The 24,093-nt window shown below is 41.4% G+C and overlaps 1 protein-coding gene across 1 annotated transcript in view; it reads left to right on the forward strand.

The window, feature by feature from the left end:
* Positions 1-24,093, forward strand: part of LOC136749949 (exostosin-1) — a 248,487-nt gene that overhangs the window by 212,006 nt on the left and 12,388 nt on the right. The window contains exons 6-8 of the mRNA XM_066704616.1: positions 1,941-2,059; positions 8,961-9,056; positions 23,061-23,150. Of these exons, the coding sequence (XP_066560713.1) occupies positions 1,941-2,059; positions 8,961-9,056; positions 23,061-23,150 (305 nt within the window). The remainder of the gene's footprint in view (positions 1-1,940; positions 2,060-8,960; positions 9,057-23,060; positions 23,151-24,093) is intronic.

The raw sequence follows: 24,093 nt of genomic DNA on the forward strand, positions 1-24,093 counted from the left end.
TAATTATCACCAGCATGTTTCAAGGTTACTGTGTTTGCATTTTTACATCCAAACTCACCACGGTCAATTAGTACTAATTAAAAAAATGTGTAAATGTTAATACAGTCACAAAAAAGAGCCATAAAGAGGTAAATGGTGACCCAAATCTTATTATGGTTTGCTGTTTTTACACATCCATTACAACTTCCTTACCCATATAACCACAAAGTTATATTTTAATATCAACAACCATTTCCCTTTTTAACTGTAAATGTTGCTCATGTATTTACAGCCTTGATTTTCTCTGTGTCTTTCCTCTGTGGAATGCCTAATTCATTATTCCACCTCACCACGGCACTTCTTGTGTGGTTTTCAATTCTGGCATCTCAAGACTCATTCAACAGCGGGGGCTTGTGAAACACTGCAGTGAACAAAATGCATGGCATTTGATCTCTTTTCTGCATTGCAATGCCTTGATCAGTGTTATGTTCCCAAGGGGGCTTTGGCCAAGAACAGCACTGTGATGGGGTCAGAAATCTAGGGGACAAATGACTTGTCAATAGATTATCTGAAAGGTTTTAGCAGGATTGAAACTGTGGACCCCTCCCCGTGGCGTACCGTGGGCCAATGCTTGTATTTTCGCCCCCCATCCTTCTCTTTGCAATAGTTAAAGACAAACCAAATACCAATAATACTCAGACGTAGGACCCGAGAGACAGAACTGTCTCTCTTGTTTTGGCTACTCATCCCTATTAATATTCTTCAAACACAATAAAACCATTTTAGGATGCCATTTTTACAAAACAGAGGAATCTTATCATTGAACACATGATCTAGAGGATCTAGAGAGAACACATGCACCGACGATGTGTGGGATCATAGTCTGCATTAAAAACGCATATAGGTTTTTAATTTGCGTTGTTGAATTTTACAGTAGAAACCAAATTATGTGGCCGATATTGTGTGGTGAACATGATTATGTGAAGGTGAATTGTCTATACTCCAAGGCATGATTTACATGAAGTAACTTTAAGGATAATTAAGTCACTTGTATTTCTAATTCAGGGTCCCACAACAGAAGCATTGATTGTTAAAGCACTGAACATTGTGCTAAAAAAAATGTAGTAATCACTTCACAGGAGGAATGTCCTGCCTCATATAGATAATTCATGGAAATAATCATTGTTACAGGATACAAATCTAAAGGTTTAGCCTCCTGAGCCTGGTTTTTTATTCTTTATGTGGAAGTGTTACAACCATTGGCCCACTCTATCACTGAAGACTTCACATCTGATTGCTTTACAGGATTTTCAAGGTTACATCTAAGGTAGAGCTGTCATCGCACAGAACGAGATAAGCTGGAGACTTACAAATCACATATATGCACTATTTAGCCATATTATTCTCTCTGGAGTGGAGAAAAAATATTAAACTGAAGTCAGATGAGATCCTCTTGCATTACCAGGGTTCTGTCTGCCACTCCAACTTTTAAAGTCCCTGAAGCTGCCCAATTAAATAGATTTCATTATAAGTGGAATTGAGAGTTTTATTTTATTAAAGTCTTGGCCTAGTTTGAATGTAATGACAATGCTTCACCCTGGTCATTATGAATGAAGTTCCTCCTGTGTAGATTTTTTAATAACGTACTTCCTTGTCCCACCTTTGTGACACCCTAACCCTCTGGGGGGCATTAATCTTGCTGGCCACCTTTAAGGGCTTGACAGCCAATGAACCTGAATGCTTTTGGGGCCAGCTTTCTGCTAAGACAGGACAGACCTGTGAGTGCACCTTTAACCCAATGTGTGACGCTGCTGTGCATAGTAATATTTATAGAGAATCATATAATATTTGAGGACATAGTACTTTAGGCCCAGAAGTTATTTTGGAGTTAATCTTTCGGGAATCTATGTTTACTGAAGACTCATATTGCCATTTTTTCTTTGTTTGCTCTGCAATTACAGGAAAAAGTCCATCCCAGGAGTTCACAGCTGTAATACAGGCTGTTACCCCTTTCCAGTCACAGTCGCAGCCCATTGTCAAACTGATAATTGCTGTTGCCAAATCCAAGTACTGCGCACAGGTAAGATTACACGCGATGAGTAAATAAGCCTAACAGATGAAGACTAAAGCTGAGAACTTTCTTTCCACAGTAGTGTTTGTAGGACATTTTTAATAACAGTGATTGCACAAGTAATGTGAAATATTAGAAGCTCCACAATCATTGTTTTTTACAGAAAAATTACATTTTCTGATGCACTGAAAGGTCGCTAATGGGTGTCAAACAAGGAAAATATAGACTTGTTTACTTGGCAAGATAAATTATGTTCCCTTTCAAGTGGAAAGTAGCAGCCAAGGGCATAGGCAACGGCTGCTGCTGGAGAACTCCCCTACTCAGAGGGGTGGCCTACGCTGGGGGCCGGGTCTTAATATGTCACATCCTGCTGAGGCCAGCTTTACAATACAGTACACCAATTTGCTATACTCTTGTGTTGTTTGTTTTTTAAGAGGACCAGGGTTACATCAATAACCTAATATTATTTTCCTAAATTTAATTTAATTTTAGCATGAAAGTATGCTGTGATTCAGCATTTTAGCTTTGTTCTAAACAGACAAGCCTTCAGCTGGGGCAACATGTGGGATGTGGATGTTGATGTGCCCCCTCTCACCCCCTACCCCCATCCCAAGATTATCAATGGGCACAGTACAGGATACTTTAATTGAGAAATATAAAAAGCTTCAGGAAAGAAAGAGTGTGAAAATGTCAATTCACCACCAAGCCTTCTGTGAAGATATCGAAAGACAGCCATGACTGAGTGGACGGCAACATGACTCAACATCCTTTTTTCACCCCCACAAACGTTTTCTGGAATGACACTAGTGCTTTCCAGGGTTAAACAAGTGGACTTTGCTGGAATAACTTTACTAATCTCACATATAAATATCTAAACTGAAATAGTTTTTTCTCACCTTGTAATTAGATATGTATAAAACATTATAATTAAAAACAATAAGCAAACATGGACTTGGTAATTAGTTTCTGATTATATTCTCTATACTTGCAGGTAGCTTTTTTTAAGCAAGCGGTGTAATTAAGATAACATAAATTAATATTTCAGGCAATGAAAGTAGTATCATCCACATTAGAAAAGTCACGGCATTCTAAACCCAGTGTAATGTTAACAGAGGGCCAATTACTTAAACTAATTGTTCTTAAATAGTTCTTAAACTAAGAACATAAAAACATAAGAAAGTTTACAAACGAGAGGAGGCCATTTGACCCATCGTGCTCGTTTGGTGGCCATTAATAACTAAGTGATCCAAGGATCCTATCCAGTCTATTTTTGAATGTTCCCAAATTGTCATTTTTAACTACATCGCTTGGGAGTTTGTTCTAGATTGTGACAACTCTCTGTGTGAAGAAGTGTCTCCTGTTTTCTGTCTTGAATGCTTTGAAGCCCAATTTTCATTTGTGTCCCCGGGTGCGTGTGTCCCTGCTGATCTGGAAAAGCTCCTCTGGTTTGATGTGGTCGATGCCTTTCATGATTTTGAAGACTTGGATCAAGTCCCCACGTAGTCTCTTCTGTTCCAGGGTGAAAAGGTTCAGTTTCCTCAGTCTCTCAGTAGGACATTCCCTTCAGACCTGGAATAAGTCTGGTTGCTCTCCTCTGAACTGCCTCTAGAGCAGCGATATCTTTCTTGAAGTGTGGAGCCCAGAACTGTACACAGTATCCAGATGAGCTCTAACTAGTGCATTGTACAGTCTGAACATTACTGCCCTTGTGTGTGGAACCTTATCAAAAGCTTTCTGAAAATCTAAGTATATCATATCATATGCTTTCACGTGATCTAGAGCTCCAGTTGGATGTTAAAAAAAACACAAATAAATTAGTAAAACATGATCTGTCTCATCTAATCCCATGTTGACTATCACCAAAAATATGTTTTTCATTAAGATGCTCCTCTATTGTCTGTCTAATATTTTATGCAGGTGACTGATTGGTCTCACCTGTAGTATTAGCTTCAATATTTCAGTGAACAGACCTGTAGATAGTGACATATATTGTTCTTGCATTTTCCCCTATTGTTCTTTCTCCATGATTTGGAGTACCCAAACTCCTGTTTGGGAGTTTAGGCAATTCAATTTAGGCAAATGTCTGTTCAGGTTCAGCTGCTGAGTTGGTGAAAGTAAACAGGTTGTAGAAGGGAGATTTTGTCTAGGACTAGCAGGAATTGTGTTGCAGGAGGAGCCAGGTGTGGCCAGTTAGGTGTGAATTGGGGGTAGGTAGACAAAAGCTACTTAAAGCAGCTGTTGAGAAAGAGATGCGCTGTTTCTCGCTGACAATAGTTAGGTAGTTGACTAGCAGCAGGAACCAAGAGACGTTAAAAAAATAATAAATAAATAAATAAAACTAACATTTAGAAGAATGTGGCCACTGTAGTGTCAGGTTTGCAGAATGATTGCCTTCCTGGATGAACTCATCCAAGAAGGCTTCATTTGTGAACGTTGTCGGCAGGTTGAAATCCTAGAGATCAAGGTTTGTGATCTTGAGGCTCAGCTTGTCAATCTGCGCTGTATTAGGGATATAGAAGAATTGGTCAATCAGCCCATGAGAGAGATGGTGTGCATGCCAAAACCTAGAAGAGTTGAGACCTTAGAGCAAGACAGTGTAGAGAACTGCTGGGTTACAGTAGGTCGTAACCGCAGAGCAGGGCGTGCACAACCCCTAGAGACACCCCAAGAGCTAGAATTGCCCAGCAGGTTCCAACTGCTGGACACCGAGTTGGACAGTGACAGCTCAGAGGGTGATGGGGGGGCAGTTGAGCACCACAGCACCATGGTGCCCACTCCCCCCCAGAAGAAGGAGGTAGTTATAGTAGGAGACTCAATTCTTAGAGGTGTAGATCACACAGTGTGTTCTAGTGATAAGGAGACCCACATGGTATCTTGCCTGCCTGGTGCTCAGGTTGCAGATCACCCTAAACTAGTAGACGGGCTATTGGCCAAAGCCGGGGGGAATCCACTAGTCATGGTCCACATTGGAACCAATGACATAGGAAAAGGTAGGACAGAGGTTCTGCAAGACAAATTTAAAGAGTTAGGAACAAAACTAAAGAGCAGAACCTCCACGGTAGTTTTCTCTGAAATACTTCCGGTACCACGTGCCAGGCCAGGGAGACAGGCAGAGATTAGAAAGTTTAACGTGGTTGAAAGCTTGGTGTAGGGAAGAGGGGTTTAGGTTTATGGAGCATATGTCTTTCTTCTGGGATAGATGGGACCTGTACAAACCGGACGGTCTACATCTTAACAGAAGGGGGGCTAATGCATTGGGAGAGCGTATGTGCAGTGAAATTGAGAATCATTTAAACTAGGAACCAGGGGGGCAGGGAGCTCTGAGAATGGGAGATGTTCCTCTAAGGAAAGAAAACCAAGGGAAACTGCTAGTAGGAAAGTCCTGAAATGTTTCTACCTCAATGCCAGGAGTATAAGGAACAAGATGTTAGACTTGGAAGCCACAGTGCTGGCATGTGACTATGATGTTGTAGGAGTGACAGAAACATGGCCTACAGAAAATGATGGGGATGAATACAAGTTGGAAGGATACACACAGTTTAGTAGAGACAGGCAAAATCAAAGAGGGGGTGGGGTAGCATTATATGTGAAAAATGACAGTGAGGCAGAAGAACTCGTATTAGATCCCAGTAACGGAACAGAATCTTTGTGGGTGAAACTTTTGGACAAGAGATCTGGAGGATTAGCGGTAGGAGTGTGTTACAGGCCAACAAACTCAGATATTCAGAAAGATGTTGCATTGTACAATGTAATCAGGACTGCATGTAGCAAGGATGTGGCTGTTATAATGGGGGATTTCAATTTCCCAAACTTAGACTGGGAAAGCCCAGTGGGGACTACAGAAGCAGAAATAGAAATGGTTGAGATGGTAAATGACTGCTTTCTAACTCAATTTGTCAGGGAACCAACCAGAGAGAGTGCATGTATTGACTTGATCTTTTCAAATGACCAAGATAGAGTCAGGGGGACAGTAGTTAGAGAAGCAATGGCAAATTGTGATCACAATATGGTTAGCTTTGAGGCATTCTTTAAAAAAACAAGGTCCAAGTCTAAAACAATGGTCTACAATTTTAGAAAAGGAAACCTTGAAGGTATGAGGCGGCACTTAGAAGAGGTAGACTGGAGCACACTGGATACAGAGTCAGTTGAAAATGGATGGGTATATTTTAAGAATATACTACTTGAGGCTCAGGAGGAATTTGTACCAAAACTTAGCAAATTGAGGACCAAAAAACACTGGCCAAAATGGGAGGTATGCAAAAAAATATCAAGAGAAAGAAAATGTTGTATAGCGCATACAAAAGGGATGGTGATGAAACAAAATACGCAGAATATGTTGAGCTGCAAAGAGATCTTAAGAAAAGGATCAGGAAAGAAACATAGCTCTTGGAGCTAAAACCAATGCAAAGAGCTTTTTTCAATATTACAACAGCAAGTGGTCAATAAAGGAGGAAGTGAAACAGATAAAGGGCAAAAATTGAGGTATCTTGGAAAACGAACAAGATGTGGCAAATGTTCTAAATGAGTATTTCACAGAGGTTTTCACAAAAGAAAAAACAGATGACATGCCACAGGTTGACAACCAGTCCAGTCAAACCCTAAGAGAGATCAGGATAAATGAGGAGGAGGTACTAAAGGGACTAGCAGAATTAAAAACAAACAAATCACCTGGGCCAGATGGGATATTTCCAACAGTACTTAAAAGAAATGAGAGAAATTATTTATAGGCCGCTAACTCAAATATTCCAAATGACACTTAGAACAGGGGATGTGCCAACTGACTGGAAGACAGCAAATGTCATACCAATCCACAAGAAAGGGGACTAAACTGAGCCAGGAAATTACAGACCAATCAGTCTCACCTGCATCACTTGTAAAATGTTGGAAAAAATTATTAGACATATAATAGAGGAGCATCTTAATGAAAACCATATTCTTGGAGATAGTCAACATGGGTTTAGATGAGGCAGATCATGTCTTACTAATTTATTAGAATTGTTTGAACATGCAACTGCAGCTGTAGATCACGTGAAAGCATATGATATGATATACTTAGATTTCCAAAAAGCTTTTGATAAGGTTCCACACCAAAGACTGATCCTCAAATTGGAAGCTGTAGGCATTCAGGGTAATGTAAGTAGATGGATTATGAACTGGTTGATGTCTAGGAAACAGAGGGAGTCGATTAGAGGAGTTGGTTCTAACTGGAGTGAGGTTGTTAGGGGAGTTCCACAGGGATCAGTACTAGGGCCTTTGCTGTTTCTAATCTATATTAAGGATCTGGACTCTGGGATAGTTAGCAAACTTGTCAAATTTGCAGATGATTCTAAAATAGGTGGCTCAGCAGATACAATCTTGGCAGCACAGGCTATTCAGAGGGACTTAGATAATATTCAGCTGTGGGCCGACACCTGGCAGATGAAATTAAGTGTGGACAAGTGCAAGGTAATACATGCAGGTAACAAAAATGTCCACTATAATTACACTATGGGAGGTACAGATCTAGATTAAGTAATGCATGAGAAAGACCTGGGAGTCTATGTGGACTCCTCACTTTCTCCATCCAAACAATGTGGGGAAGCAATAAAAAAGGCAAACAGAATGTTAGGGTATATTGTCAAAAGTGTAGAATTTAAAACAAGGGCAGTAATGTTCAGACTGTACAATGCACTAGTTAGAGCTCATCTGGATACTGTGTACAGTTCTGGGCTCCACACTTCAAGAAAGATATCGCTGCTCTAGAGGCAGTTCAGAGGAGAGCAACCAGACTCATTCCAGGTCTGAAGGGAATGTCCTACTGAGAGACTGAGGGACCTGAACCTTTTCACCCTGGAACAGAGGAGACTGCGTGGGGACTTGATCCAAGTCTTCAAAATCATGAAAGGCATCGACCACATCAAACCAGAGGAGCTTTTCCAGATCAGCAGGGACACACGCACCCGGGGACACAAATGAAAATTGGTCTTCAAGGCATTCAAAACGGAAAACAGGAGACGCTTCTTTACACAGAGAGTTGTCACAATCTGGAATAAACTACCCAACGATGTGGTAGAAGCTGAAAGTTTGGGAACATTTAAAAATAGACTGGATAGGATGCTTGGATCACTTAGTTATTAATGGACACCAAACGAGCACGATGGGTCGAATGGCCTCCTCTCATTTGTAAACTTTCTTATGTTCTTATGTTCTAAATCTACCTACACTTCACCACTGCCACCTACCTGTGAGCCACAGTGAGTTAAGATACTGGTCTGTGGATTTCCACCTTTTGAACCCTAGAACGAAAAGCTCAAACTTAGCCATTTCTGCATTCCTCAGTCCAGTACTTTACATTTCATACAGGACTCAATGAAGAAATGTTAATAAATTCACATAAATTAATGTTATTTTAAGTCCCTGTGTGGTGGTGCTGCCTTTAAAATTGTATGTAATGATATTTTTCTGGTATGTTAAAAACTATTGTTTAAGATAACTAAAAAGACAATGTGACACCAAAGCAAAAAGTACATACATAAAAGTATATAATCTTGTTTCTTTATAACTATCAAACATCTATTAAAAAGCACAGGACTGGTAATATGTCAAGGATTTGTTTTTGTTCTTTATCTTTGCAAATACTTTTCTCAATTGGTTCGAACGGTGCTGAGAAGAGTTTCCATATAAAGGTACACACTTATCAACTCTTCCTGAGTGATAATCAGCTACAGCATTTTGCATTGCAAACATAGGAAGGTGTCAAAATTTCTCCTGTGATAGTAGATTTGAAAATGATCATTACAGACACACCAGTATGCAGCTGTGTTTCTGCTGTTTAAAACAGTACAGTGTAAAACAACAGAATGCAAAAATCTGCAGGATATTTTAACCATTACCAGTTTTGATGTGTGTGGTTATTATTTTCTTCCCCCAGATCATAGTGCTGTGGAACTGTGACAAGCCTTTACCTCTGAAGAACAAGTGGCCCTCCACCGTAGTGCCTATCACAGTCATCGAGGGAGAGAGGAAGGTGGGAAAACTGCTGGTTTTAGATCCTTCACAGTTGACCAATTCAAAACTTTGATCCGCCTTCCAGACTCAAATTGAATTCCAGTGCTGGATGGCAGCCCTTTGTTGGTTTGTCCCTCAACCTCATTCAAAGCTCTCCATCAAGTACTGTATGTTTTCATTCCAACTGGTGGCTAGATTAAAGTTTAGATTTAGTATGCTTTATTCACATATGTTTTTCCTAAACTAAAAAATTACAACCTTCAAAAAGTAGGGAGCACAGAACAGTTCTCCTTAAAATGGCATGGTAACAGCTTCTTATTATCCTTCAAACCTGACAAGACTTGAGTTCTATACTATAACCATTGTCTGGTTAATTTAGAGTAAAATGCATCAAAGAATGGTCTTATGGTGTAACGTGACCCTTTTTCTCAGTCGAACGCTTTGGGGTTTTGCAGCATGTTTCGTAATACATGCCCCCTCGACAGAACCACCATGGCTGAAATATGCTCGACTCGGCACATGTCACGGACCATTATTTATTGACAGCCGGCAGTGGGGTTTTGTTGTTGTCTTTGTTTTCCAGGTGACCGGAACCTAAATGTTCACTTGTATGTTAATGAACCTCTGCCCTTTTAATTGCCACTGCATGTTGCTGGCGCTGGGCAGTCCAGAAGTCCTGAGTAACTCAGTGCTCTCATTGGAATTGGGTGAGGGGGTATTGTCTTTAATTAGACCTACCAGTATCACATTGTTTGTTTTTATTATAAACTGGAATTAATAGCTTTTTAGCATATAATCAATAACCTGGTAATATCTGGTCTCAGCTCAAGCATTGGATGAAGGTCAGAAATCCTCATTTACAAAACCTTTGTACTCCGATAAGTCGTGGTAGTTGCACTGTCCCCTTAAAACTAGTTATATGCCTCATTCCTGACTTAAAAGTGCAGGTAGTCCATTTTGAATGAAGGCTGGCTCTGTGTACAGCGTTGTGAGCTGAGCTGATGCACAACTCTTCTTTTCCCCATCCACTCTTCAGACCGGGCATCTGTTCTCACTTCATGTGGAGCTGAGTCGGGTCTCCTGTTTTTTATGTTGAGTCTCAAGAAATGTTGAAATCTTTATTCTTTAACAAAAATGCAGCAGCAGCAGCCCTAATTAGTGCACAATGTGACTCAATGTAAATTCTGCCGTGTAAACTATGTGTTTCCATAATCACAACCACCTTCTGGAAAAAAACTGCCTTGGTCCGTCAGTTACTTGCCATTTTAGCATAATGAGACAGCTGCTCTCACCAATTTGTTTATACACTATGAATTCTGCACCATTTTCTGCTATACAGAAACCTCCGCAGTGAATACACTGAGAAAGTCAACTTCATTGCAGTTAGATCTCAGGTATTTCACTCATTACCAAAAAAAACATCTTTACACTTTCCATAGAATTTGCTTTCTCATTTGAAATATACCCATAACCATGAAACTGTTTTGATGAACATAAACAGATTATCTTATTCTGTATGTGTGTATGTATGTATATATGTATGTATTGTAGCGATCTGGGACTGTTGTGTGGAATGGAAGGAATAGATTTCATTCTCCTTAAACAGCTGCCTGAGAATAGCTGCTGCACTGACCCCCATCCCCCTCTCTTATTATTTGTTGTTTTTGTAAGTGGTGTATCCTATAGCAGAAAGCCTACAACGCTACAGTATGTATGTATGTATGTATGTATATATATATTTGTCTGAAGCCATTGCAACATAATGCTGTATAATGCTCTTACTACACACTCTGAAATGTCATATAGTGCAGTGGTTCATCAAAATATGTAAAATACAACATAATGGAAAAATTCAGTAGCTGTAGCAAAGCTAATTTTACTAATATGCCTGTGGCTACAACTAAGCAAATACACAAGTGCTTGGAAGAATAAACCCAATGTCCATTCACATTACTACTGTACTCGTCAGCTCTTTCTTCTGTTCTGATTTACTGCTGTGCTCATAAATATAGCCAATTAAATATATCTGTATTCTTTGATCCCTTATTCATACAATTAAACTTCCAGCAATGTTTTACTATAGAGCATATGTACAGAGAATATATATATATATATATATATATATATATATGGTTTCCCAGTTTTTGTTTCTGTGTGCGTTTGGAATTTTTTCGTGAACTTAAGAAAGCTGCCTGTTCCTGCAACACCAGTGAAAATCAAAAGCAACATTAATTGAATTAGTCTTGTGCTTGTTTCACGGTATTTCTAAAATTCTGTGTGAAACAAAGGAGGAAAAATATCCCCCTGCAGTAAAAGGCTTTGATTAATATGGGCCTTCAGTCTTGTAAAGTTTATTTTTTCCATTTTCATTGAAAACAAAGAATGCAGTGAAAACACTAATCAGCCTAGCTGGAGGTCACTTGCAGCATTCTATTAAAATCCGAGGTATAATATTATTGATTTTCTCTATGTTTCCTTCCTAAGGCCAGTAACATAATGAAAAAAACACTGCAATTGGGCTCCTCATCCTCTCACTTTCATTCTTTTTCAAGTGAAGGCTAATTAACTCACTGTGCACCTACATTATGGATTACTTGTGATGTCAGCTGGCATCAGGACGTCTTTCAGCCTTTTGATGACCTGCCGTTCAACCCAACATTATCTTGGGTTGTGATGGACTGATTTGTATATATATATATATACACTCACCTAAAGGATTATTAGGAACACCTGTTCAATTTCTCATTAATGCAATTATCTAACCAACCAATCACATGGCAGTTGCTTCAGTGCATTTAGGGGTGTGGTCCTGTTCAAGACAATCTCCTGAACTCCAAACTGAATGTCTGAATGGGAAAGAAAGGTGATTTAAGCAATTTTGAGCGTGGCATGGTTGTTGGTGCCAGATGGGCCGGTCTGAGTATTTCACAATCTGCTCAGTTACTGGGATTTTCACGCACAACCATTTCTAGGGTTTACAAAGAATGGTGTGAAAAGGGAAAAACATCCAGTATGCGGCAGTCCTGTGGGCGAAAATGCCTTGTTGATGCTAGAGGTCAGAGGAGAATGGGCCGACTGATTCAAGCTGATAGAAGAGCAACTTTGACTGAAATAACCACTCGTTACAACCGAGGTATGCAGCAAAGCATTTGTGAAGCCACAACACGTACAACCTTGAGGCGGATGGGCTACAACAGCAGAAGACCCCACCGGCTACCACTCATCTCCACTACAAATAGGAAAAAGAGGCTACAATTTGCACAAGCTCACCAAAATTGGACAGTTGAAGACTGGAAAAATGTTGCCTGGTCTGATGAGTCTCGATTTCAGAATTTGGCGTAAACAGAATGAGAACATGGATCCATCATGCCTTGTTACCACTGTGCAGGCTGGTGGTGGTGGTGTAATGGTGTGGGGGATGTTTTCTTGGCACACTTTAGGCCCCTTAGTGCCAATTGGGCATCGTTTAAATGCCACGGCCTACCTGAGCATTGTTTCTGACCATGTCCATCCCTTTATGACCACCATGTACCCATCCTCTGATGGCTACTTCCAGCAGGATAATGCACCATGTCACAAAGGTCGAATCATTTCAAATTGGTTTCTTGAACATGACAATGAGTTCACTGTACTAAACTGGCCCCCAAAGTCACCAGATCTCAACCCAATAGAGCATCTTTGGGATGTGGTGGAACGGGAGCTTCGTGCCCTGGATGTGCATCCCACAAATCTCCATCAACTGCAAGATGCTATCCTATCAATATGGGCCAACATTTCTAAAGAATGCTTTCAGCACCTTGTTGAATCAATGCCACGTAGAATTAAGGCAGTTCTGAAGGCGAAAGGGGGTCAAACACAGTATTAGTATGGTGTTCCTAATAATCCTTTAGGTGAGTGTATATTGTACAGGTTAATTCCTTCAATTTTGTTATCATTAGGTCTCCCTGGGTAAGATGGGATAAATTATTGCTCTGACTTTCCGCTGGCCAGGAATGTTTTGCATGAAAATGTGCAGTGTAGTGGAGGTAGTCCTTGATATTATGTTGCAGATGTGTTTGTGTGTGTGTGTGTGTGTCTATGTGTGAATGAGGGGAGAATAATCCTTCAGATGTAGCAATTTAGCTAAAGAATCTGGAATATCTGTTGTCCCTGAATTCCATCTACTTTTCACTGATTATACCAAATAAAACTGGTATGTTTGTTCTCCTGCTTACAGTCATTGTGAGAGGAGTTTACCTCAGTATCTTGGTCTGATACAACACAATAACAGGTACATAAGCCCTGTACTCACAATGTAAAAGACACAATTAAAAAGAAATAATAATCCAAACCTACCTGCTTTGATCAGGTGTCTGCAAAAAGACTATTTTCTTAAACCACCTCTACCCCAGGTTTGCCTTTGCAAAATATCTTGTATCTCATTGTAGTTTCCTCCTTAATTAAAGTTAAAGTTAATTGTTAATCTGTTTAAGTTATTTAAATCTTATTTATTTATTTGTGTCAGGCAATCTTATTTTTGATATCTTGAGCCAAATCACAGCCCATTCCTGTTCCACACAAAAGCACAGGGAGAGAACCTGCAGTTAACAGAAAGTGACATCTCGTAGCTCAAACTTCCAAACAAAATGGTAGAGCACATCAGCAGAGTGCTGATCAGCTGGGAAACAGCAGTCTACTGCACATCCAAGGAGAACTGTCTCTCTCTCTCAGTGTGATGGCATGGTTTCAGTTCTGCATGTCTTTCCCTGCCTATTTATTGTCAGAATGTACACGTGATTTGAACTGCTGATCGGACTCCTGCTTTATAACCATGTTATGTTAAAACAGCTGACTGCAAGCTTCTGCGATGTAACGGTGAGCAGATTTGTGCTGAAGGGAAGATCAGAATGATTAGTGTAAAAATAGTTGATTTCCAAGGGTGAAGGTTTCATTCATCTCAGCATTTATCTTATCTATGTACAGAAATCATGTTTTTTCTTAAGTATAATTATTTATTTCATGGATTCATCCCCAGACTGTCTGGAATAACAACCACAATTCAGAATAAAGGTGAAGCGCTGTGTTAAGAATGTGGCCCTCTCCTTACTGGATATGCTTACAATTCCTGTTGCTGATCAGAAAATGTGAACAACTGATTAGTATAAAAATAAAATAAAAAAAGACATATTTCAGATGCATTTTTTGTTTTTTTTTTCCTTAAGGAGAATTATATTGTGATGCTGCTGCATTGCTACTTACAATTTAAATTAAGCACATGTAATTTATGCATTCATTTATTTCACTCAAGGTCAAATTTCATAACCTGTCCTTATAAAAGTGTCCAGGGGATTGTGGAGCCTGATGAAAAACCTACTTTCAATTTCTAAGAAAATTGTATTCAAACATTGGTGAGGCAGCGTTGAAAACACCAGTGGAGTAACATAATATATGATGGTTGCCATGAAGGAACCAGATCTCACAATGCAACGATTCCCCAGGTATTGGTTTGTCAGTGACCCTGAGTGTGTCTTTAATAATGCATTATTAATGTAGGCCAGAAGGGGCCATGATAAGCGCGTCCCTTAGGAATTGTCCTGTCTTCCAGCCAAACTGAGCTGGAGGCGAGTTGAAAGAAGGTGGACTCTAGGGGAATAAGAGTAACATGTGGATACCGACTACTCTGTGTCTAGCAGACCATGCCTCAGTAATTACACTTGAAAACTAGCTTTTTCTAAATTCTTTCACAAGATCTGTAGGCTTTCATCCGCTAACTTATCAGAAGTTTGGTTTTTAACAAACTTATTTTGGACTGAATTAAGTCTTCAGAAACAAAACTAGAGAGTCAGTTGCATCATTGCATTATAACCCTGTGTAGCTATAGCAGTACTGGATAGTGCAGGTGTAACTATTATAATGTATTACACATTTATTTGTGCTGTTATACCGGTATATAGCACTAAAAATTCCCAAACCAGAACCTCAGTATGGTGACAGAGAACATTTGGATTATCATTCAGAAGATGTTAAACCACGTTCCTCTACACCTTATGGACATTGAATAACCCATGGCTTTTTTTGCCAACACACAGGTCTTAATATCCAAATCTTCATATTTAAATTACAAATAATCTTCCTGTCTTCTCCACTGGAGCTGTTCCTCTGTGCTGCTGTAAATAAGGCTGCCATTTTTCACTCCAGCAGAGGATAGCATTTCAGTGTACAGTTGTTGGTTCAGCAGGGCCTTCAATGTGAATCTCTTTGGCATCCTGGCTGTGATGGAAGCTGCTATATTAGAGTATGTTTGTTTTTCACTATATGAGCTGTCTATATAACTGGAAAAAATTAGTTATTTGCCGCTTGTCGCAGTTCACAACAAATCCCCAGTTCCCCACTAGATTTTGCCATCACCCTTCCTTATCAGTCACTTCTCCCAGCTCCCTTCATTCTATCATTCCATTAACATTCCTCCCATTAATCTCCCTCTGCTCCCATTCACCTTGCACCTCCCAAACCTGGTTCCTTGCTTCCCTCTGGTCCTCCTATAAACCCCTCACTGTCTGTCAAAGTTTTGTTAGTGTAAACTACATTTCTGTGCTGTCTCCCCGTGCCTTGTTTAGCCTTGAATCTACCATGTATCCTTGACCTCCCGCTTGACTTCTCAACCACGACTTGCTCTTCCCCTGATTGCCTGTTTGCATGACCACGTATTTGCCTTGCCATGATTAATGTCCTGCCGGTATCCGACCCCCACCTGTCTTGACAATCCCACCAGCACCGCAGCTGGGTTCCCCTGTTCCCCTGCCCGTGGTACGTTACAGAAAACTTAATCTTCCTAATGGACCCAGCAGTGCTGACCACCCTCGCCACCCAGAGGGCCACACTCCGGGAGCATGATCGGACACTCCAGAAGATTGAGACTGCGCTGGACCAGCTTCTCAAGCACCTACCCAAACCACCGCCTGCTCCCTCTGTGATGGCTGCTCCGGCTCCTGCTGTTGCCCCTGCAGCTCCTGTCCAGAAATACAACGGCTCCTCTGACCATTGCAAGGACTTCGTACTGCAGTGCCAGCTGTACTTTGCCCATCTGCCCACATCCTTCCCCACCGAGGCAGCTCAGATTGCCTTCATTGTCACCCTCCTGACCAGGAAAGCGCTCAGATGGGCTTCCGCTATCTGGGAGGGAGCAACAGGGTGAAATGACAAGGTCCCTAACTACCTTCCTCACTCACTTCCTGGTGGTCTTTCACCTCCCTGCAGTAGGGAGAGATGCCGGGGAACAGCTCCTCGCGCTGCACCAGGGCTCCTCTTCTGCTACAGATTACCCCCTGAGGTTCTGGACTCAGTGCTCAGTGGATGGGGAAATCAGGCTCTGCTCGCTGAGTTCCATCAGGGACTAAACCAGGACCTGCAAGCCAAGCTCGCATGCCGAGATAAGGTGCTCACCCTGGAGCAACTCATCCAGTTTGCGGTCAGGCTGGAGAACCTGATGAAGACCTGGGAAATCCAGTCCACTCCTGCTGTGTCTCGTCCGTCTGCCAGCCTCAGCCATGTACCCAACTCCATGTGTGAGATGGAGGCCATGCCTCTAGGCAGAACACACCTGTCCCCTGATGAGAGACAGAGTTCAGCAGCGCCTCTGTCTGTATTTTGGACATTCGGGGCATTTCCGGGTTGCGTGTCCAACTCGTCATGGCTCCCCCACCACTTCCCCTGCCGACACTGTGAGTGCCACATTGTGCCCGCTCGTCACTCCGGCTCAGTGCCATGTCCAGGCTCGGATCCAGCTCGGTTTATGCACTGCTGGACTCTGGTTCTGTGGGGAATTTCATAAACAGTGCGACAGTGATGAAACACCACATCCCTCTCTCACCGTGTGTGCCTCCTCTCCGCGTCCGGGCTGTCAACCAGCCCATTGGTTCTGGCCCGGTGTCCCAAAAGACGAGCCCCATCATAATGTCCATTGGTCTGCTGCACTCAGAACCACTGCCCTTTCTGGTGATAAATTCTCCTGGAGCGGACGTATTTCATTCTCGGCCTGCCGTGGGTTGCTCACCACAACCCAGTCATATCCTGGACTGAGGGGGACATTATATCCTGGGGGCAGAGCTGTTTCTCCCGGTGCCTCACCCCCTGCCAGGGGCCAGACCATGGAGGAGTACATCAGGGAGGCTCTGGACCTGGGAATCATCCGTCCATCCACGTCACCTGTTGCCACCAGCTTATTTTTCGTTTCCAAGAAGGACAGCGGTCTTTGGCCCTGCATTGATTACAGGGGGCTCAATGCAGTGACGGTGAAGTACTGGTAAGCGATGCCCTTGGTGCCCTTGCAGCAACTAAGAGGAGCCCGCTACTTCACCAAACCGGACCTGTGCAGTGCATACAACCTCATCCGGATTCGAGAGGGAGGTGAATGGAAGATGGCATTCATCACACACACTGGCCATTATGAATACCTGGTAATTCCGTTCGGTCTCAACAATGCCCCTTCTGTCTTCCAGGCATTTGTGAACGAGGTCTGAGGTCATTCCTGCATTGTTTTGTGATCGTCTACATTGACAACATTTTGATCTACTCCTCCTCCTGCACTCACTGCTGCATTCTGGCTCCCATTCAGTGCAACATCTGGGACCAGATTCAGCACGGACTCGCCACTCATCCTGCTCCTTCTCCGTGTCCAGTGAACCGGACCCATCATCTGTGTGCCCCACCTGCTACGCTGGATCCACTCCACTCCTGCCTCCAGTCACTCAGGTGTCAGCCGCACCGTTGCCTTGGTTCGGGAAAAATTCTGGTGGCCTTGTTTAGCGCGTGACGTCACCAGGTTCGTCAGCGCCTGCTCCACCTTCACGCAGTCCAAAGCCTCCAGACACCTCTCCACCAGGCTCATGCCACTTCCTGTCCCTCACCATCAATGGTTGCACATAGCAGTGGATTTCATCACTGATTTCCCGAAATCACAGGGCTACACTGCCATCCTGGTGGCCATCGATCAGTTCTCTAAGGCCTGCTCATTGCTCTCAAGGGACTCCCCACTGCACTCAAAACTGCAGAGATGCTTGTCAATCACGTATTTCGCGTCTACGGGCTGCCGGAGGACATTGTATCTGACCGAGTTCCCAGTTCACCTCCCATGTCTGGTCTGCCTTTTTCAAGGCACTACAAGTGACGGTCAGTCCAGATATCATTCCCAGTCAAATGGACAGACAGAGTGCCTCAATCAGGAGATCGGTAGGTTTCTGCACTTCTATTGCAGCATGTCCCAGACTGACTGGATTTGCTTCCTGCCTTGTGCTGAGTATGCGCAGAACTCCCTCACCAGCAATTCCTATGGCCTTACCCCATTCCAGTGCATCCTCTGATACCAGCATGCCCTGTTCCCCTGGGATGAGGAAACCACTTATGTCCCAGTGTTGTACGACTGGTTTCGCCACAGTGCTGTACTCTGGCAAGTGGTGCACACCCAGCTGCAACACGCAATTCGCCACCAGAGGACCGCAGCAGACCATCGTCGCCGTCCACCGCTACACTATCTGCCAGGACAGTAGGTTTGGCTTTCCAACCATAACATCAAGATCAAGAAGCTCAGCACCCGATACATCAGTCTGTTCCGGATTCTGTGCCAGGTCAATCCAGTCGCCTACTGCCTGCAGTTGCCTCCACTTTCCACGTCTCCCTCTTAAAACCTGTGGTGTCGGATCCCCCATCTTCTCCTGCTCCTCCTCCTTCTCCCCTGGATCTGGAGGGTGGTCCTGCTTATGCGTTGCGCTCCCTGCTCTGCTTCTGTTGCCTCCGGGCCCGACTGCAGTACCTGGTGGACTGGGAGGGATATGGTCCAGAGGAGCAATCCTGGGTTCCAGTGGCCGATCTGCTTGATCCATCTCTCATCATGGACTTTCACCTGGCCCATCCCACTGCACCTTCTCCTCGGCCCCGTGGCTGACCCCGCCGTGTCCGGTCTGGTTCAGCTGCGGCGCATCATTGGTGGGGGGTAATGTCACAGTTCACAACACATCCCCAGTTCCCCACTAGATGTCGCCATCACCCTTCCTTATCAGTCACTTCTCCCAGTTCCCTTCATTCTAACATTCAATTAACATTCCTGAAACCCTTCTGCACTTGTTCAGTCTCCCTCTGCTCCCATTCACCCTGCACCTCCCAAACCTGGTTCCTTGCTTCCCTCTGGTCCTCCAATAAACCCCTCACTGTCTGTCACAAGTCGCTAAATTTTGTTTGTGCAAACTACATTTCCGAGCTGTCTCCCCGTGCTTTGTTTAGCCTTGAATCTACCGTGTATCCTTGACCTCCCGCTTGACTTCCCGACTACAACTTTGCTCTTCCCCTGATTGCCCGTGACCACGACCACATATTTGCCTTCCCTTGATTGTACTGTCCTGCCGGTATCCGACCCCCGTCTGTCTTGACAATCCCACCAACACCGAAACTTTGTTCCACTGTTCCCGTGCCCACGATTCGTTACACCGCTAAGGTGTCACAATCTGTTATTATGGTGCATTGATATCTGAACATGATCCAAGTGATCTGTGTTCAGGCTTTGAAAGGAAACAGGCAGTAAGGCATATGTAATCCCCTCTACACATGGCTAGAGTAGGAGGTTTGGTTAATTAAAATGGAATAAGAATAATTTGTTCCCCTAATGAGCAGTATTTTACAATTTAAAACTACCAAGGAAGAAGTAATGCTTTTTGCTAGACCTTCACATTTTGCTAAATCGTTTTCAAAAATGTTTCTGCTGTGAAACAGAACTTGTTTCCTCTCAATTACAGACATGGAAGAACAGTATTTTGCAAGAATTTAAGTAATTAACATAGATCTCCTAGCAGCTGCCATTTAACTCTAATTAATTTCAGTGTAAACCATGGCATTTGGTCACTTAAATATCTCCTCTGAGGAGTAAACCCAGAAATGTGGTCAGATTTCATGGTGCCCAGACTGATAATAGGATTGAGAAGAGGGAGGTACTCTTAGCTTTGGGAAAGCTGGTGTGTTCCCTACAGGGGGGATGCATTGACAGTGGCCAAAGAGATCATACAGGAATGGTTTTGTGTCTCACAGGGACCATTTATAGAAATCCACCAAAAATGATAGATAACATGACAAAGCAAGTAAGGTATGGATATCATATGATGAGAGAAATGTGAAGACTGAAGGACAGACATTCCCTGTAGTGATGTTCTTAATCTCTCATGAAATATATGAAGAAAAACATAAGGAGATAAACAGCTGAGGCTTTTGAGGTGTATTAGTCAATAATTTCAGTACTTTGTAAATTAAATATGATTATCATAAGAGAAAACTATTTTATGTTTTAAATGGTGTGTAAATATATAGAGATATATTGATACATATATGCAGTCACCTTGGCACCCTTGATAAAGCAAATAATGTTCATGATCTGTGTTTTATTTTATTTTATAAATAATATAAAATATCTTTGCTATTCTTTATCAACGGTGCCAATAATATTGGAGATTAATTTTGCAGTCTGAAATGTATGTGCAACATGTAGTATCTAGTGCATTCAACAGCCCAAAGTAATAATATATATAGTTCATAATGATTTAGTGCTAGCTTGATTTACAAATGATAATGTTTTACTAGTGAGGTTTCATTAATAATTCCCAAGCAATCAATACAGGGAGCTGCTGCAGACCTGCCTCACTCACCTTACTGGTCAAAGAGATGTCTTTTCTGTCTCTGCACCATTGTACGTCTTATTGCCGTAGAGGTGAATCTAATTGACAGGCAGACAGTGTACATCATCCTAGTAATATATAAATATAGAAGGGTTACAGATCAAGCCCTCTGAATAGGAAGACATTTCAATCCACTCCATTGCAGCTTTTTTTTTCTATATTTTCAGGGTCTTTAATTATTTACTTCTACTAATTATAAATCAATTAAATAGTTATGCAGGCTGTTCTGGGGAAGGTCTGTAATGTAATGGATTGGCAAGTCCACACTATGAGAACCTTGTTGTTTCTTCTTTTGATTCTATGATCTTTTCAAACATTATATTTGCTGTTAAACAGTATCAATTCTGCATGTAGTTGAAGTACGTTCATATACTCTTCCTGTACAATATTCTGATATTTAATTTGGTTTCTTGTTTTGTGTACACACACACATAGCAACAAATGTTAAGATGAATAACAATAGATTATTCAGGAAATTTACTTCAGTCGTTATCTGTCAAAGGCTGAAAACAGGTTAAAGTAAGTTTCTAATAAGCATTTGTTAAAGGTATAATTAATATTTTAATATTCACTTTCACATGCTGATGAATTATCTGAGTTAATTAGATTTACTGTGTTGAAAGAGCTCTCTGAATGCATAATGTATCTTACTTCTGCTTTTTAGGTATATTTTACCAGGCAATTTACTTGACCGGGATCATCGATTCTTAGAATTTTTGTTTGTAAAGCAGAAGCCTATTTTTTTGGGTGCATAATGAAATTCTCAGCATTTTATTAATTATTATTATCATTTTAGGGGATGTGTGATCTCCTTAGTGGAAGAGCACCAAATATTCCTGTTGCTGATAATTTGTATAATTTCTGCCACAACACATACTGACTCATGAAACGCAATAGTGGATATATTTGAATAAATCAAAAGCAGTCATATTGAAAAGGGAACAGCAACTGATTTTATGTGCTTGGCCAACCTTCATTACCCCCCACACACTTACATAACCTGCTACATAACATGCTATTACAAGTCAATAGTCTCCGAAGCAGCATACTGTATCTTACAAGGACTCTTTCAATAGTATTCATTCCCGCCAGCTTTGTGAAAGAAACCTAGGGCTAATTTCCCTGTCAACAGGTTCCTGTCAATGAAACCCTGTGGAGCTGCTTTCTTGTAGCAGATGACTTGATAAACAAGTTACCCCATGAGAAAAAAAAAGGAGAACACAATCATACAGATGTGCATTAACCTTTGCTTCAAGTGATTCTTGATACAATTATCATCTACCAGGACAACTAAGTGTAAATATTGTAACTCTTCAGCCACCTAGGCCTGGACCAAATCAGAAATTTGACTCATGTGCAATCAGACAATTTTCCTGTGCAATTCATGTGCCAGAGCTTCCTAAACCTGGTCCTTAGGACCCCAGTATCTAATTTAACAGCTTCCTTAATGAAACTAACACATTTTCTTACTAGACCCTTTTAATTGTATAATTTATATCACTTATGAATGTATTATAAGTTCAAATCCCTAACAGGTTCAGTGCTGAACACATTTTAAAAAGTGTTACTGGCAAATTATTAGCTTGATTAAGGGCGTAATTAATATACAGAGAGTTCCTCTTAAACAAATACCAGAAGACACTGAGGTCCTTAAAACACTGCATAGTAAGCTGAAGGACTCACAGGCTTGTGGCTACATTTTTAGCCACGTTTGGTCCTGATTCTACTGAACTCTGTATGTCATTGATTCATGGGTTGGGATCGTGATCATGTATGTTGTTATCAGAAAAGGCATTTCCAGTGTTTTACTTTTATTACGTCCCAACTTAGAGGTTAGAATTCAGTACTGGGGACAGTACTTAGTTATTTAGCATTACAAAACTTCAGGAATCGTAATACAACTTTGAAATATATTAATTAGAAGCTTAATGTAATTAATCTCCAGTTCTGAAAGCAGATTTTGAAACCAAATAAGATAAGATCACAAAACTATTTCTCAACTGTCAAGTTATATTAAATGTAGCATAATTGAATTCAATTACTCAGTTAAATAGTTTGGGAAGACAGGAGTAGGGAGTATTTAGTAACTAAATGTGTTTGTAAGCCACTACCAAATTTGTAAAAATCAGTGCTAGCTACCTACTGCTTTTTCCAAAATTGGTCCACATATATCTGATCCAGTTATTGCAGAGCAAGGCAAAAAATGTATACAGCAGCATAGAGCTTTTTCAAAAAATTTTAAGCCGACTTTTATGTTTTTCCTCATGTTCCAAGTTTGTTACATTCCCTAAAGCAATGGTCATAATTTCTCTCCTTGTCTTTTTCCACAGACTATGAATGGTCGCTTTTTCCCCTATGACGTTATCCTAACAGATGCAATTCTTAGTCTGGATGAAGATACCGTCTTGTCAACCAATGAGGTAGGCTTTCTTTGTTAATATCTACCGTAATACTGTGTAGTTTATCAGAGAAGACTTACTATGAGGACACTGAGTGTAAAAAAATAGAATAAGTTGGGGCTGTGAATGGCACCATTAATCAATTAATCATAATAGTTTAACATAATGGGCTTCATACACCCTTGTGCCACTGCACTCCATTGAAGTTAACTACAGTACAAAAGGTGTTTTTAATGTGTTGTGTTCTATGTGACTGGGTAGGCATATTTAAAGAGGAGCTGTGATGAAACAACTTGCACTCTGCAACACAGGAAAGTGCCAAAACAAAATCCCTCAATTGCAAAGGCTCAGCTGAGTCAAAAGTGTCAGTCTCAGAACTGAGCTCTGCCAGAGACCTGCAACATTTTGCTCATTATAATTTGCTAGCTAGAGCTCAGTCTATTCAAACTGATAAGGAAGATCAACAATCAGGTGGTTGTTTTATTTTATTTCACTGCAGTGTACCCAAGAATACAGATGCATTTTGTTATCTGAATCCTTAGTTTTCATAGTATGTATCTCTAGCAATATGAATTATAGTGCTCCTTGCTTGTTTAGTTTATTAATTCTATTTTCTATCCTGTCTCCTAAATTTTTTTATCAGGGGGACTGATATTCACATGCTTTTCTGAACTCGTTTGATCCTGTGCAACCCAACCTGTGTATAATAGTCCTGTTCCCACGTTGCGCTGTGCTGTTCTGGCCGATACAAACTGCGGTTCAAACCATAAGTGCTGTCCAACCCTGCGTATCTGCCTGTGCTTTTGTCACTGCAGCACGGTCTCGGTTGTGAAAGCATTGTTGACATTACAATGACTCGTGCCCTCATACAGATCTTACATAAGAAGCATTTCAAATAAACAGTCCCCCTTGCTAATGCTGGCATTATAAAATGATCCAAATATAAGTGGCACAGTCAGAAAAT

Source organism: Amia ocellicauda, chromosome 1 (genome assembly GCF_036373705.1).
Source record: "Amia ocellicauda isolate fAmiCal2 chromosome 1, fAmiCal2.hap1, whole genome shotgun sequence".
In the NCBI taxonomy this organism is placed as follows: Eukaryota; Metazoa; Chordata; class Actinopteri; order Amiiformes; family Amiidae; genus Amia; species Amia ocellicauda.